General features: G+C 36.3%; 2 protein-coding genes across 2 annotated transcripts; both read right to left on the bottom strand.

Moving 5' to 3' along the window:
* Positions 1 to 311: 311 nt before the first annotated feature.
* On the bottom strand, positions 312 to 6,968 carry LOC125245020 (membrane-spanning 4-domains subfamily A member 4A-like). Its single transcript, XM_048155450.1, has 8 exons — positions 5,765 to 6,968; positions 5,135 to 5,345; positions 2,619 to 2,729; positions 2,454 to 2,522; positions 1,915 to 2,061; positions 1,534 to 1,647; positions 753 to 791; positions 312 to 658 (listed from the first exon to the last, which is right to left on the bottom strand). Exons 2-8 carry the CDS (start codon positions 5,318 to 5,320, stop codon positions 584 to 586), a joined length of 741 nt encoding a protein of 246 aa, XP_048011407.1. The 5' UTR covers positions 5,321 to 5,345; positions 5,765 to 6,968; the 3' UTR covers positions 312 to 583.
* A 3,486-nt stretch (positions 6,969 to 10,454) lies between these two features.
* Positions 10,455 to 12,651, bottom strand: LOC125245011. Its single transcript, XM_048155432.1, has 6 exons — positions 12,529 to 12,651; positions 12,255 to 12,435; positions 11,730 to 11,978; positions 11,443 to 11,614; positions 11,212 to 11,360; positions 10,455 to 11,079 (listed from the first exon to the last, which is right to left on the bottom strand). The coding sequence occupies exons 1-6, from the start codon at positions 12,574 to 12,576 to the stop codon at positions 10,910 to 10,912; spliced, it is 969 nt and encodes a 322-aa protein (XP_048011389.1). The 5' UTR covers positions 12,577 to 12,651; the 3' UTR covers positions 10,455 to 10,909.
* Between the last annotated feature and the right edge of the window lie 1,924 nt (positions 12,652 to 14,575).

The following is a 14,575-nucleotide window of genomic DNA, read 5'->3' as shown; positions in this document are numbered from 1 at the left end:
AAAAATACCTTGATCAGATAATTTAAGATTGTAAAATATCTATATTTATACCTGTTTAATATGTTTAAAGAAAAAAGGAAGGCTATTTTGAAGAGTGAATGACACACAGTTCCATCACCTTTGTTTTAATGAAGTTTTAATGAGATATACTGTATGTCCTCCAGGAGATTGATATTCTCCTGCTAGGCTGTTGTTGTGAATAAGAATTTGTTCTTAAGTGACTTGTCTGGTTAAATACAGATGAAAGGTTAAAAAAAAGATAGAAAAGACATAAGTCATTTTTATATTCTGTATACTTTATTCTTACAGATTATACTTTATTAAGCATTTAGTTTATCAAACAATCTATTTAGTTACATTGATAATTAGGCAAATTTCTTTACTTCATTAAAGAAAGAAAAACATGAAATAGTATCTAGTCTTGAATTGTTATTGTTTACACATTTGTGACAAAAAAATTGTAATTATTATCTGATAACTTTTTTCTTTGCTGTCATGTTCTCTTTTTAATGAAAGAAGAGATAATGGACAGGAAATCACTGGGAAACTCATGTGTCCCACCTCAACTCTGTTTTAATATTCATTATTTAAATTCAGTGTATTGTGGAGGAACTTCAGCAGGAAGGTGATGCGTTGAAGGGTTGCTGACCACAGATATCTGTAGGGGAAAAAAAAAAAATATGATCAGTCTTCTTTTTTGAGTACTATTTTACACAAAGTCTAATTTAACTGGGCTTACAAGCTTCTCTTACCTCATGCTGTTGAGTTATAACTTGTGGAACAAACGGAACCTTTGGAAAAATACACAAGAAGCATTAATATGGGCAACGACACTGGCAGACCGTTTCAGTTTTACACCTTTATAGACATCAGTGTAGTAGAAAAACAAATGACAGAAATCCTTTTGAAATGTCATGGTGTGAAACCTTATGCTTTCATTTGGTCATTTGGGCTTCTTAAAATAATGTCACAACTAAAAAAACCACATGACATTTCTCAGTAGATGGTAATGTTGCTGTTTTTGAAGCAGTTAAACTTAAAATTTTGCTATTAGTAGAGACGTTGAACACTTAAGAGACGCACAGACTCGGGTAATTCACATACTCTTAATCTCTGTATATCAATGACTCAAACCTCCATTACTAGCTCTAAAATTATGTTTTAGAATAAGGGATGTGTAAGAAAGTAGTTGCAAGAAAGGGTGCTTTAAGGACAAAAACCTGACAAATATCTTGAAACTAAATTTTTTTGTTAGGAAAAAACTGACTCCATTGAATTAGTAGTTACATGTTTCAGAGTGAAAAGCTGTACTGTGATCATGTACACGTGTGCAGCTTACAATACCATGTTTTTAAAGTGTCTGTTCACAGTAAATGCTGCTTCTCACAAACTCTATCTGTGCAAGTGCTGCGAGTTTAACGTTTGATAATTCAATGTGCAAACACCCTTAAAAAAACAAATCCATTATATGTGCATATCTGAGTTCAGCTGACAAAAAAAGTTTGGGAACCTCTGACTTGATGCATCGCTCACCTGTGGAGAACAGCAGCAGGCGACTTTACAGGCAAATGCTGACAGACAGATGGAGATGATAAACTCAAGGAGGGCGAATATCAGTGATACACTACTGATTCCAAAGAAGAGAGTCTGAGAGAGAATTCAACATTAGAACAAATAATAATGACAAAATAATTGATAATTAGCACTCACACTGGTACAATCAGAAGTTCAGAATCTACAATCAACAATGCTTTCTTACATTGTAAATGATCAGTAATAGTAAGAGATCTATAACTATATCTGAAATGTTGGGAAAACACTGGGCAGATGAGTGCAGATTGTTAAGTGTTTTGACCACACAGTGATCTTACTGTAATTAATAAATAAATGTGAATATAAAAGTTGGTGACATACCTTATACTTTCCATCATTATCATAACAATCATGATAATTGTCGCAGTAATTGTTCAATGGCCCTGTAGCAAAATCCACTGAAATTATGATAAAGGAATTGCCTGCAATTAAAGTACTGAAAATGTTCATTCCAAGTGAACCTTTCACCTATAGGTAGAAAAAAAACCACATAAAATAGATTTGATAAAAATAATCTAAACAACAGGAACTAAAACAAATGTGTGCACACAACACCAGACAAACAGCAAACAATCATGAACTAATCAGGGATACTTTGGTAACAAACAAGGCAGGTAAGACAACAAGGGAAACAGGAACTGAACACAGAAACAAATGGGAATAGAGAATAAACTTCAACACAAGTCAATACAAACACAAGGCACACCACCAGGATCATGACTGACAAGTTTGGGTTCTTTACAAATTACAGTCACTGATGCCCATACATTTTTATGGCACAAAAAAAGTAAGAAGAAATCACTACAAACACAATAGGTTTCAAGTAAAAGCCCTAAAAATGCCAAGTGTTGTGTACATACCAAACATAAACTGGAGGGTGAATTCATTTTGTTTTCTGCAGCAATGGAGAGTGAGCCTGCGATAATGTACTGAGAGCAGAGAGAAAGACACAAATCAAGACTTCTGCTGGAATATGTAACTTGTGTTAGTAAGACACAACGCTGAATTGTATAATTGTTTCTTACGATGAGAGATCCCCAGTAAGGAATACAACTATAGACAAAGATGGAATCTGGATGAAGTGAAGACACGATTCCCAACAGGAGAGTCAACAGACCAATCATTATCTGGACAGTCTGTGAAGGACAAGAGAGATATTTATAAAGTAACTAAAACAATATAAAATTTGGCAGTGGCTATTTGTACTAAGCGGAAATAGCATATTTTCTTTGCAATAGATGCTATGTACACTAAGTGAAAATAGCGATAGATTATATTTACACCATGTACAGTGCATCCGGAAAGTATTCACTTTTTCCACATTTTGTTATGTTACAGCCTTATTCCAAAAGCGATTAAAGTCATTATTTTCCTCATAATTCTACAAACAATACCCCATAATGACAACATGAAAGAAGTTTGTTTGAAATCTTTGCAAATTTATTAAAAATAATAAACAAAAAAAAAATCACATGTACGTAAGTATTCACAGCCTTTGCCATGACACTCAAAATTGAGCTCAGGCGCATCCTGTTTCCACTGATCATCCTCGAGATGTTTCTACAACTTTATTGGAGTCCACCTGTGGTAAATTCAGTTGATTGGACATGATTTGGAAAGGCACACACCAGTCTATAAAAGGTCCCACAGGTAACAGTGCATGTCGGAGCACAAACTAAGCCATGAAGTCCAAGGAATTGTCTGTAGACCTCTGAGACAGGATTGTATCGAGGCACTGATCTGGGGAAGGGTACAGAAAAATTTCTGCAGCATTGAAGATCCCAGTGAGCACAGTGGCCTCCATCATCCGTAACTGGAAGAAGTTTGGAACCACCAGGACTCTTCCTAGAGCTCCAGCATTTCTCTGTGGAGAGAGGAGAACCTTCCAGAAGAACAACCATCTCTGCAGCTCTCCACCAATCAGGCCTGTATGGTAGAGTGGCCAGACTGAAGCCACTCCTCAGTAAAAGGCACATGACAGCCCACCTGGAGGACTCTCAGACCATCAGAAACAAAATTCTGTGGTCTGATGACGCTCATCACCTGACCAATCCCATCCCTACAGTGAAGCATGGTGGTGGCAGCATCATGCAGTGGGGATGTTTTCATCTTCCAACAAGACAACACAGGCACACAGTCAAGATAACAAAGGAGTGGCTACGGGACAACTCTGTGAATGTCCTTGAGTGGCCCAGCCAGAGCCCAGACTTGAACCTGATTGAATATCTGGAGAGATCTGAAAATGGCTGTGCACCGACGCCTCCCATCCAACCTGATGGAGCTTGAGAGGTCCTGCAAAGAAGAATGGGAGAAACTGCCCAAAAATAGGTGTGCCAAGCTTGTAGCATCATTCTCAAAAAGACTTGAGGCTGTAATTATTATTGAGCAAAGGCTGTGAATACTTATGTACATGTGAATTATTTATTTATTTTTTGTAATAAATTTGCAAAGGTTTCAAACAAACTTCTTTCACGTTGTCATTATGAGGTATTGTTTGTAAAATTGAGGAAAATAAAGAATTTTATTCCTTTTGGAATAAGGATGTAACAAAATGTGGAAAAACTGATGAGCTGTGAATCCTTTCTGGATGCACTGTAAAATGATCAGATCTTTGCAATAAGAGTAAATTGTAATTAGATGCTATCTATACTTTATATTGGCAGATGCTATATTTGCACCTCAGTATATTTGTACATTAACAGGATGCAATAATATCAGAGTGTAAATTATTATATTTATTAAATGTATGCTGCCTTGTTGGGAGAATAATACCCTCCCTACACCTTCCCTCTAACCCTACCCAATAAACACTTTTAATATTATTAAACACTCGTTTGCAGTTTATTTCCACTTTTAGAAGATTATTTTCATTTTTATTTAAAATAAATGCGAGCTCGGCCAAAGGCGGATTCGAAACCACCTCGATCACGTTAAATGCCAGAGCTGCAAGCCTTATTCGCTACTGCTGTGCTACTGAGGACATTGAATTCTGTCCGTCTTTTTTTTCAAAACAGACATTGGTGGGCGGAGCTAGTGTAAATAGCATTTGCCAACAAGGGACGCTATTTGCACTTAGTGTAAATAGACACTCCGATAAAAAGTTTTGGGGAACATTATGAAATGTACAACATACACTTTTTAGCAGCTGTACTAAAAATGGACTTATGCATGTACTTCAAAAATATCCAGGTACTCTCATTGCATGAAGTCACATTCGGATTTATGAATGAGCTAAATTTGTCCATTACTTTACATTTTTTGATAGTTTGCAATTCCTAAAACATTCTTCTCTGTAACTGTGAGAGTGATACACTATCAATTTTTTATAAATGATAAACCTTATCTTATATTTCTGTATTTCCTGCATTGTCACCAAGGCATTGAATTACATTCTTCAATTAAAATAAATAAATAATAATGTGAATGCTTTGTTCATGTGTGTACCACTCATTTTTTGGAGATTATTCATATACTGTACTTTCCTTACCTCGCACTGACATAAACCCAAATAATTGTATGATTTTTATGATCAATTTCTCACCCCAAGAGCTTTTGGTTGGCCTTTCAGAAATGCCTGAATTCTATGAAAAGGTGAAACTCCGGCTGGCTGTTGTACATAAACAGGCACAGGAGCATTTGTCCCAGTTCCAGCTGCTGTTGTTTGTGTTGGTGGTTGAAATTGGATGACAAGCGTCGAAGAGTTCACGGGTACAGCAGTTTGAGACATTCTTGCTTCTGAATCTGAAATTGACCTGTTCAAAATCATAGAAAATTGAGACATTGAGACAGGATATGATTATAAAATAGATTTATGTAAACAAACTTTCCCATTTATTTATTAAAATATTATATATTCATGATTTTTATTATTATAAATTGTGATCTTCACGTTGTTGAAAAACCTATGAATGAGCTTATGTCAATAGTAGTTATTACCATTAAATTATTCTCATCAATTAGAATAACTCTATTAGGCCTTGAAAACAGAGTATATGCTATATAAAAAACAGCTTATGTTTAAATTGATCCACATCATTAACATTTAAAGCATTTAGCAGATCCTCTTTTCCAAAGACACTTATAAAAGTTCCCTACCAACCATTATAGAGGATAGGACATCTGTATAAAGGTAGTCAGATAGTCTGTGTAAGTGTATAATTTGTTGTTTTACCAGAATAAATCTTCTCTTCAGTTGGTTTACCACACTCTGTAGTTGAGATCACTCTTCTGAGATGAGCCGATGTACAGTAAGATGTAATAAGAGAAACTGCTGAAACTGTTTCCCAGAATGAACAAGCAGGTTGAGCTCAGGTGGTTAAGAGGGGTGGTAAAGCTGGCCATTTCATAAGATAATAATACCACAAAAGACAATAATTAACTGAATGACTCATAAATGCGTTTATGTTGTACTTAATAGCAAGTAATCTGCATGCTGGTTTGGAAACAGGCATGTAAATACTGGATGTAGCAGTAGCTACTTTCTACCTTATTAAGAGAGGGAGTGAGTTTCAATTACACCCTTGCTGGATAACATATAAAAGTGATTGATGTGATTTTACTCTGTATTGCAGAGTAAGCTTTTACCCATTGATAATCTTTTACTATAATGTGATAATTCATGGTAATATAAGTCGATATTAGTCAATGTAAGATAATAAAATACTTTTAGCTGTGTTGTGGGTGCTCACATAAGAAAGCAATTGATACATTTTAATAACTAAAAGAGTTGTATGTGACATGTTTTTGACAATTTGTATAGTAATAGCATTGTCTGTATTATTTATTCAACTAGTATAACAGTATATATCATAATGTAACCAAAGAAGTTTGAAAATGAACAAAAGCATCAGTGATGCGCGGGTCAATGTATAAACAACCCGCACCCGACCGACGTTTTCAACTAACCCGCCCGCAACTCGGACCGCAAAAAAAGGAAAATATTGTACCCGACCCGCTTCCTGACCCGCATTTTTTTAAAAGTAGTAAATGCTCATTGTAGCGTCATTGGGCCATAGACGTAAGAACTAGGGGTGCAGGGGGCTGGGGGGTGTGTGGCCACCCCCTCCCTTACGCCCCCCATCAGCCTCCCTGGCCAATAATATCCATTAATCCAGCCTGTGGAGGAGAGAAATGTTTCAGGACCTGACGTGGTGCGCTCAGAGGTGCAGCGGCGAGAGCAGGCAGTTCTTGAGGCGGCCCATCATTTTCCATTTCAGCTGTCTAGATGCATATTATTGATGAATGCGATGTTTATGTTTCGACCCTGCTTGAAGAATTAATCAGCAGGTCAACTGAGAGAAGGCCCACTTTTGGAAAAGTGTGAAAGCCCTTAGGAGCGCAAACTGTTCTTTTTCTGAATGTTGTATGATATAGCCTAGTGTTGTGTAATAAAGGCTTGATTTATTCATTTATTTCCTTTCATTTTCTTAACAATTAAGATGCTGCATGTGTTTATCCAGTCTAATCGAAGTGTGCGTCTCTCCCCCGACTTTCCCAACAAAAATCCCGCCCCCTCTCAGAAAATACATAAAACTGACATTAATGAGCTATATGCGTTTAAAAGTAGCCTATTAAAATGGTACAATGGCATTGCTCAGTTCAACGTGTTGGGAAATCGGGCATTTTGTCCCGCGTCAGCATTTATTCAAAAGTTAATAATGCTCAACATTCAAAAGGTAAATAAGGATTTTCCCACTTGTATTAGTAGGCTTAGGCTATTTCGCCACGTGAATGCCCAATTGAAGCTCTCACAAGCACAAAATGCAGTGATAGAATATGTTAATAAAGTATTTATTAACGCATTTTAGACGAACAAAAACAGGTAGGCTAAGCCAAAGACTGAGGCTACAATATCCATAAATAAATGTTCACAAATACCCATGAAAGTAAAACTGAAACCTTTAGTAAGTAAAACTGAAAATTACAAAGGTTTAATTGCCATCTTTATTTCAAACGACCCGACCGACCGCAACCCGAATATCATTAAAAATATTTTTGGATGACTCGTAACCGCGGGTGACCGCAGGCACCCGCTCATTTTCTTCTGTTACAAAGGTGGAAAAATCAAATAAGAACATAATGTGTGATGAGATCAGGGATTATGTGGTTATTTAATGTGCTTGGGTAACTGGGTGATAAATGTGGGCACGAAAGGGATATTTTAGTGATTTTTATTGACATTGATGTTTTGGCTCACTGATAAATATAAAATAAAGTGTTTAAAAGAACTTTGAGTGTGGATTACAACTGTAGACTTGATTATTAAATAATAAAATTAAATACATTTACACACCAAAATGAGAAACGAGATGAGACGAAAGAAAGCGTGGTGTAAACGACTCTGTGGAAGTGATTTTTATTGAGAAATAAAAGTTTTTTAACAAATTATTGGCCGGCTCCTGCGTCAGCATCACACACATGTATCGTGCAGCTCACGTGAACAACGTCGGCCAATACCAAGCCAGCGCTTGGATGTAAACACAGAAGTGCTACACTACGTCATCAGTGTAGGAGACTGACATGAGAGAAAAGAAATTGTTGAATAAAGTCATTATTTTGTGTTGTTTTTTGTGCACAAAAAGTCATTTCGTAACATTAAGGCTGAACCACTGCAGTCATGTGGACTATTTTAATGATGTCTTTACTACTTCTCTGGACCTTGACAGTGATAATCAAGTTGCTGTCTATGGAGGAGTCAGAGAGCTCTCGGATTTCATCAAAAATATCTTCATTTGTGTTTCAAAGATGATGTACATGAGAGTGAGTAATAGGCTAAATGACAGAAATTTCACTTTTAAGTGATGTAAACCACTAATGTTGCGTAGCCAAATTTAAGACCTCTTAAAATAATTACATTTGATATACCATTTAAGACTTTTTATGGCCTTAAATTTGATCAAACCAAATTTAAGAATTAAGGATACACGAAACCCTGAATGAGACATCATAGGCTGTCACCGGCCAATACGTTTGCTGCAATTTTACAGTCGTTTTAGATACCAGTCACGCTGAGGCGTCCCCCATATTGTCTCAGGAATGTTCCCACGAGTTATGTCATGGCCTCAGCGTACTGTGACATTCCCATGACTTACTATGTCACGGCCACGACAAAACTAAGTGAACTGAACATGTCCCTTCCCAGTTACCATACATTTTAATTTAATTTACATTTTAAACTTTTAAAGGGCACCTATTATGCCCCTTTTTACAAGATGTAATATTGGTCTTGGGTGTCCCCAGAATGTATTTGTGAAGTTTCAGCACAAAATACCCCACAGTTAATTTATTATAACCATTTGAAAATGTCATTTTTGGGGCCTGTTTTAAAAAGAGCTGTTTTGATGTGTACCACCTTAAATGTAAATGAGCTGCATATCCCCGCCCTGCCTTTGGATGAGGGCGTAACTTGCATACCAATGGCAATAAACAGTCGGTATAAGCCATAGACAGTAAAAGAAATGGACACAGCGACCCCATTGGAACTCAATTGAGACAAGTGAAGCCCATTTTTAGCGATGTTTAGCACTTCCGTTTCTGACGCGCAGACTCAAACTAAGCTTGATGACGTCAGCAACCTGTCTGACAGATGTAAATCTTCTAGTAGCTGTGCGTGCAAACTGCCATCGTTAATCTTGCAGAGACGGCGAGCTTGAGCGGGGAGTTCTTTGGCGTGAGTGAGCAGGAGTAAGTATTCTGATTAATTATGTTGTATAGTATTTTAAAATGTAACGCCAGTACGCCATATTAAGTTAATGCATACTATTGCCTGCGAGCTTCTCCTCCTGTCTGTACGGTAATTTCTCTACTGTGCGACAGAGAGTCGAGTGGTTATGACGCAATCGTTAGCCTATTTTTACAAAAACTGTTTCTACGGGGCCATAATGTAACATAGAAGGTAATGGAGCCCTTTATACATTGTCGTGTATCTTTAGAAATAAATAATGGACAAATGGAGTCTTTAAACGCCTCAGATGTAAAGTTATTCGCTGTCAAAGTGACGCCAAAATGAATGGGAGTCAATGGGATGCTAACGCAAGTGAAGTTCTGCTACAAGATGGCGGCACGCGGCCGACTTCAACTTCCGGTCGACTTCCTTGGGCACTGGTATAAGCAGAATGGCTGAGAGTGAGAGACCCGCTGTTTTGTATGGCATTCAGCCGTACATGTTTGAACCGGAATCAGACCCAGATGACGAAGAGACTCCGGCAGAAGAAACACAATTGAGAATGGAGCAGGACGTCTCTGAATGGTTATTTGATACATTTATGTACTTATAGAGTTTTAGTCGCGTCCCCTTTGCAATTATGGATGTGCAACACACACACACACACACACTGTGATAACGTTCGCGCAATTTTTTGAAACTACAAACACAAATACTGTGACAACGTTTGCTAAGTACAAACGAAATTATATTTATGCGAGGGAACGGTTGCGTCATGTTGACATTACTTGTCGTACAGGTGCTTATGTGGCAAATGTGAGAAGATGGCTACAGAACCAGAAAATATATGCTGCAGGGAGATAGAACAGGTATTAATTTATTTACATTTGTAATTGTTGCAAAAAAATAATACGTGACATAAAACTGTCTGACGCTATTTGTTGTATCAAAGGTTACAAGACGGATGAAACAACTTCAAGTCACTCCATCATGTATGGTAGACCATCCCGGAATGGATCCAGTTTGTTTAAATGTGTTTTCGTTACAAAACGCTTTTAACATTTACAGGGCTGACTATGGTCCCCTGCGACTTCGTGGAGTACAACAGTGAGTGTAAATGATTAGCACATTTTAGAAAAAATGTCAATTTCTTCTAAATATTACAAATGTTTGAATTTTTAGTCTAATATTTCCCGGGTTATATTCAAAGGAAATAATAGTGAAAACAAAACATATTATAGCGTTAAATAATTTCACAATAACTTGCATATACTTTTTTTTTTAATTTACATTATGTATAAAAACACTGAACTGTACAAATAAGTTTAGAAATAAAATAATTTTAATAAAAGGACATTCCTCCAAAAATAAATTGAACCATGATCAATTAAATATCAAATATTTCAACTCCAGACAACAAATGATAGATATTTGAAAGAAAAAAAAACACTGAAAAATCCTTGAACCCTGTTTTGAGAACGTGCCTGTGTGTGTGCGTTAGTCGTTACAGATTTTTAGCTTATCTGAGTTTTGTGAGCTGGTGCTGGGGTTTCCTTGGAAGAAAAGTTTGAGTTGTGATTCCAGCCTGTGTGGTCCTGAGGATTCGAAGAGAGTTTCCTGATGCCCAGGGAAGTTATGTAGGTTTTCGACCACCTATTGATTAAACCGAGATACCCTACTAGAGATGGCCTCCTCCTTCTCTGGTCGGTCATACTCTGCACACAATGCTGGTGGTATTGGTATCCTCAAAACATCATCCACATATGGTGCAGGATCCACAAAGACTTTATCAAATATGAGGTCCAGCAGGTCATCCACATACCCTGTGCAATATAACATTTTATTTTATTTTAAATTAGTAAAATATTGAGTTTTCAAATAGCTTGTAAGAAACGATGCAAAAAAGATATGTACATTTGTAGTAAATTTGTTAAGTAAACTCATTGTATACATACTGAATGTTGTTTGTGTCTTAACTTCTCTGACCCGGTATTCTCCCTTCTTGGCCTTTGGAAAGGTCACTTTGAACACCGGTTGACCAGCTGCTGTTGTGGCTTGAGGACGCCCGGCATTCTCATTGTAATGTAGTGCAGCCAGGTATAGTCTGTAAGCAATAAATACATTTTCAACATACAATGTCTACAGTGTATGTAAACGTAAATTTATTTTTACAACAATAACATTACCTGCACAACATTCCCAGAAATGGAAAAACCACATTTTTTGGTGTAAACCGTAGTATTACACTGTGGAAAACCTCGATAGAAGAAGTCTGGAAGTGCGGACTTAGCTTGGCAACATCCTTCACAATTCTCTTGTTGGAGAGAACTTTCTCCAACTTTAAATATGGCAGTGTTCCTAAATTATTGGAAGTGTTACTATAGTATGATATGTAATTTTAAATAAAAAAAGGCAAGCTATATGATCTGCATACATTTTTTAAAAGTAACTATTGCTTCTTTAGCCTACATACCAGCAACTAGCCACTTTTTTGTGTCTCGACTTCTCCTTGTTCCATGTAGACATGCTGGAAAATTGCTGTCTTCATGTGTGTGCTTATTTTGGATATGGTTTAGCATAGACATCCATTTAGCCACTCTTTCAGGTCCACTGCTTGATGATGCAGCAGTCCAATAGATGTGGTTTTTAATACTATGCAACCATTTACGTATTTTCTCACAACCCTTCAACTTGCACACTTTTTCCAGCTGCTTTGAAATTCCTGGAGATTGCAATTAAATACAAACATGACAACACACAATAAGTAGAGCAATGTGTCATTACATATAATGTAATGGTGGTGTTTATATATATATATATATATATTTTATATATATATATATATATATATATATATATATATATATATATATATATATATATATATATATATATATAAATGATCCGCTAACACATAATCATCCGCTAATACAGTTTCATCGCAATTATTAGTCTGTAAAAATCTAGAAAATGAAACGATGGTAGTAAGGTTATTTACCTTTCTCTACGTGCCAGACATCATAGAATTGGTTGACATTGCGTTCCCTGAGGAATTTTTGTATTTGCGGATGTCGGTCAGTCACAATGCAGTCCAGAGTCACTCCACGAGCATCCAAAAAGTCAAGACCTCTCTTCAAACCTTCCTTTTCCATATGGTAACTTCCTCCAACTTCATTACTCTGACAAGTGATTAAAATATAATTTTTTTTTGCGTTTAAAATGAAATATTCAAGTTTTCCAGGACGTTGCATCAAAGGTTTCTGCTCATTTACCTGGACGAGTTGTACATCAACAACGGTGTTTGTCTCCAGGTCCATCATTGTGTAACTGCCATATTTGGCAGAGTGCCCTTCAAAAACAAAAATACATAATCTCTTATTACACAATGTGCCTTGTCTATAAGATAAAATTCTATATATTTTTTTCTGCACGCTAATATCCCTCGTTCTACAGCTTCGTGTCGATGTGCTGGCCTTTGTATAAACATAGCAATTTTGATGTCTTGTCTTTACAGAAAACATACACAGTTTTTAATACAATATCTTTAAAATATATATATATATACGTGTGGATACACACTATACAAACAAGGTTTAAATTATATACACAGACATTCTACGACGACGACAACAACTTTAGACGCATTTGTTATTGAATTGGCTGACATCGACTGAAATGACTATTTGCTCAAAAAACATTAAATACACTTACTTCTTCTGGAGGTGACGTTGGATCGCGAACAGTAGGCAACGATCCACACTTGAGGATTAACTTTGAAGCAAGACCTGCTTTGAATTGACCCTCGTTCTCAAAACAGTCAGTCAAAAAATGATTCGCGCAAACATAAACGTATTTTGGGATTTTGAGTGGCGCCTTTCCTTCATAAATAAAATCCATCCACTGCGTTTTCAGTGGCTCCGATGTCGGAAGTAAGTGAAAACTACTATTTTCATTATTACATCCCAGAACAGAACACTTACATTTCTTAGTAGACATTACCGGCTGTCGTTGAAACAATGGAGGATGGATGACAGATCACAGAGGGCGGGGTCTATGCCAAAACCAGATTGTCAATCAAACCACGTGGGTGGGGCTTAGCGCAATTCTACGTCACAGTGAGAACAATCTTAGAACAGGGCGTTCTGAGACAGTGCTTTTGAATTATTGAGATTGTAAAAAAACCACTGGGTGGATTTTTCTCATTCTAGGGTGGTTTTGCTCACACACTGCCAACACACATTTATGGTCAAACACCATGTAAAAGTGAATTTTGCATAATAGGTGCCCTTTAACAGTGCAAAAGTAAATATTGTTTTACAAAAAAATCTAATCTTTTGCACTTTGCTCTCTTTTTAGGTTACTCATCAAGTGAACTGAACAGAGATAAGATAAGGCAAATTCTACGCCAATAATTGTTGTCATAATTGTTGATACTCCCTCCTAGAATGAAAGGGGAAGTAGGTGGAGCTCTGGTGATTAGGAGGGGTGGTAAACCAGGAAATCAAGCCTGACACTTCAATATATCCCTTTTATAAGATAATATTTTAAAAAATTGTACATTGGTTGTGGAAGTGTGTTTGGAGTCACCATTATGGTGATCAGTGTTTTACGTAGTTGGACACTTGCCATTGACTTTGGTTGAATTAATTCTCTTTCAGCAATTGAGCATGCTATCACTATCTTCAACTTTATTTCATGCTCTTGGATGCACTCACATACCTTTTTTTATGTACACTTTTTGAAATCAATGTCTGACAGCTGGATTTTGACACATGTGAGTTCATTTTAAATTTTCATTATCAAGTTGATTTTAACTGTCTGATTGAAAGAGCTCTTCTCATAACCCGTCACTGAACAAACTGCTTATGATTATTGTTTTTATTAGGCATTTTTATTGGTTTTTATATTGTTGAATGTTCTTGTTTGCATTGTGCACAAGCACTTTTTAACTGATTTGTGTACAGATTTTGAAACCGCTTTGAAACGTTTTACCAATGACATTGATTAATAATGTAATCATAATTAAAAGAATTAAAAATTTAAATTCTACATTCAGCAGGAGCAAAAGAAATTTATAAGAAAGTTATAATCATATAATTCAATATATTGTATGTTTTAACCTTAAATTGTTTTAACCTTATATTGTCTTGAAAGCAGTGCTTTTACATCTCAGAAATATTTCCAGACTTCGACCTTCTCTATCCCTGCCTGATGCAGAAAGATTTATCTATGCCTTTATTACGTCAAGGCTTAATTACTGCAATTCCCTTTATTCTGGTCTTCCTGATAATTCTATTAAGTAACTGCAATATATTCAAA

This window comes from Megalobrama amblycephala, linkage group LG14, assembly GCF_018812025.1.
Source record: "Megalobrama amblycephala isolate DHTTF-2021 linkage group LG14, ASM1881202v1, whole genome shotgun sequence".
Lineage (NCBI taxonomy): Eukaryota > Metazoa > Chordata > Actinopteri > Cypriniformes > Xenocyprididae > Megalobrama > Megalobrama amblycephala.
The sequence above is the reverse complement of the archived record's forward strand: the minus strand, read 5'-3'. Positions and strand labels throughout refer to the sequence as shown.

Excerpts from the sequence above, each read along its gene's own strand:
- LOC125245020 (XM_048155450.1), bottom strand. The coding sequence starts at position 5,320 with ATGTCTCAAACTGCTGTACCCGTGAACTCTTCGACGCTTGTCATCCAA. Across the intron at positions 1,648-1,914 it reads ATAATGATGGAAAGTATAAG|ACTCTCTTCTTTGGAATCAG; the intron begins GTATGTCACCAA and ends ATTCTCTCTCAG. Across the intron at positions 659-752 it reads TTATAACTCAACAGCATGAG|ATATCTGTGGTCAGCAACCC; the intron begins GTAAGAGAAGCT and ends TTTCCCCTACAG.
- LOC125245011 (XM_048155432.1), bottom strand. The coding sequence starts at position 12,576 with ATGATGGACCTGGAGACAAACACCGTTGTTGATGTACAACTCGTCCAG. Across the intron at positions 11,615-11,729 it reads AAAAAAGTGGCTAGTTGCTG|GAACACTGCCATATTTAAAG; the intron begins GTATGTAGGCTA and ends CCAATAATTTAG. Across the intron at positions 11,361-11,442 it reads TTTCTGGGAATGTTGTGCAG|ACTATACCTGGCTGCACTAC; the intron begins GTAATGTTATTG and ends TATTGCTTACAG.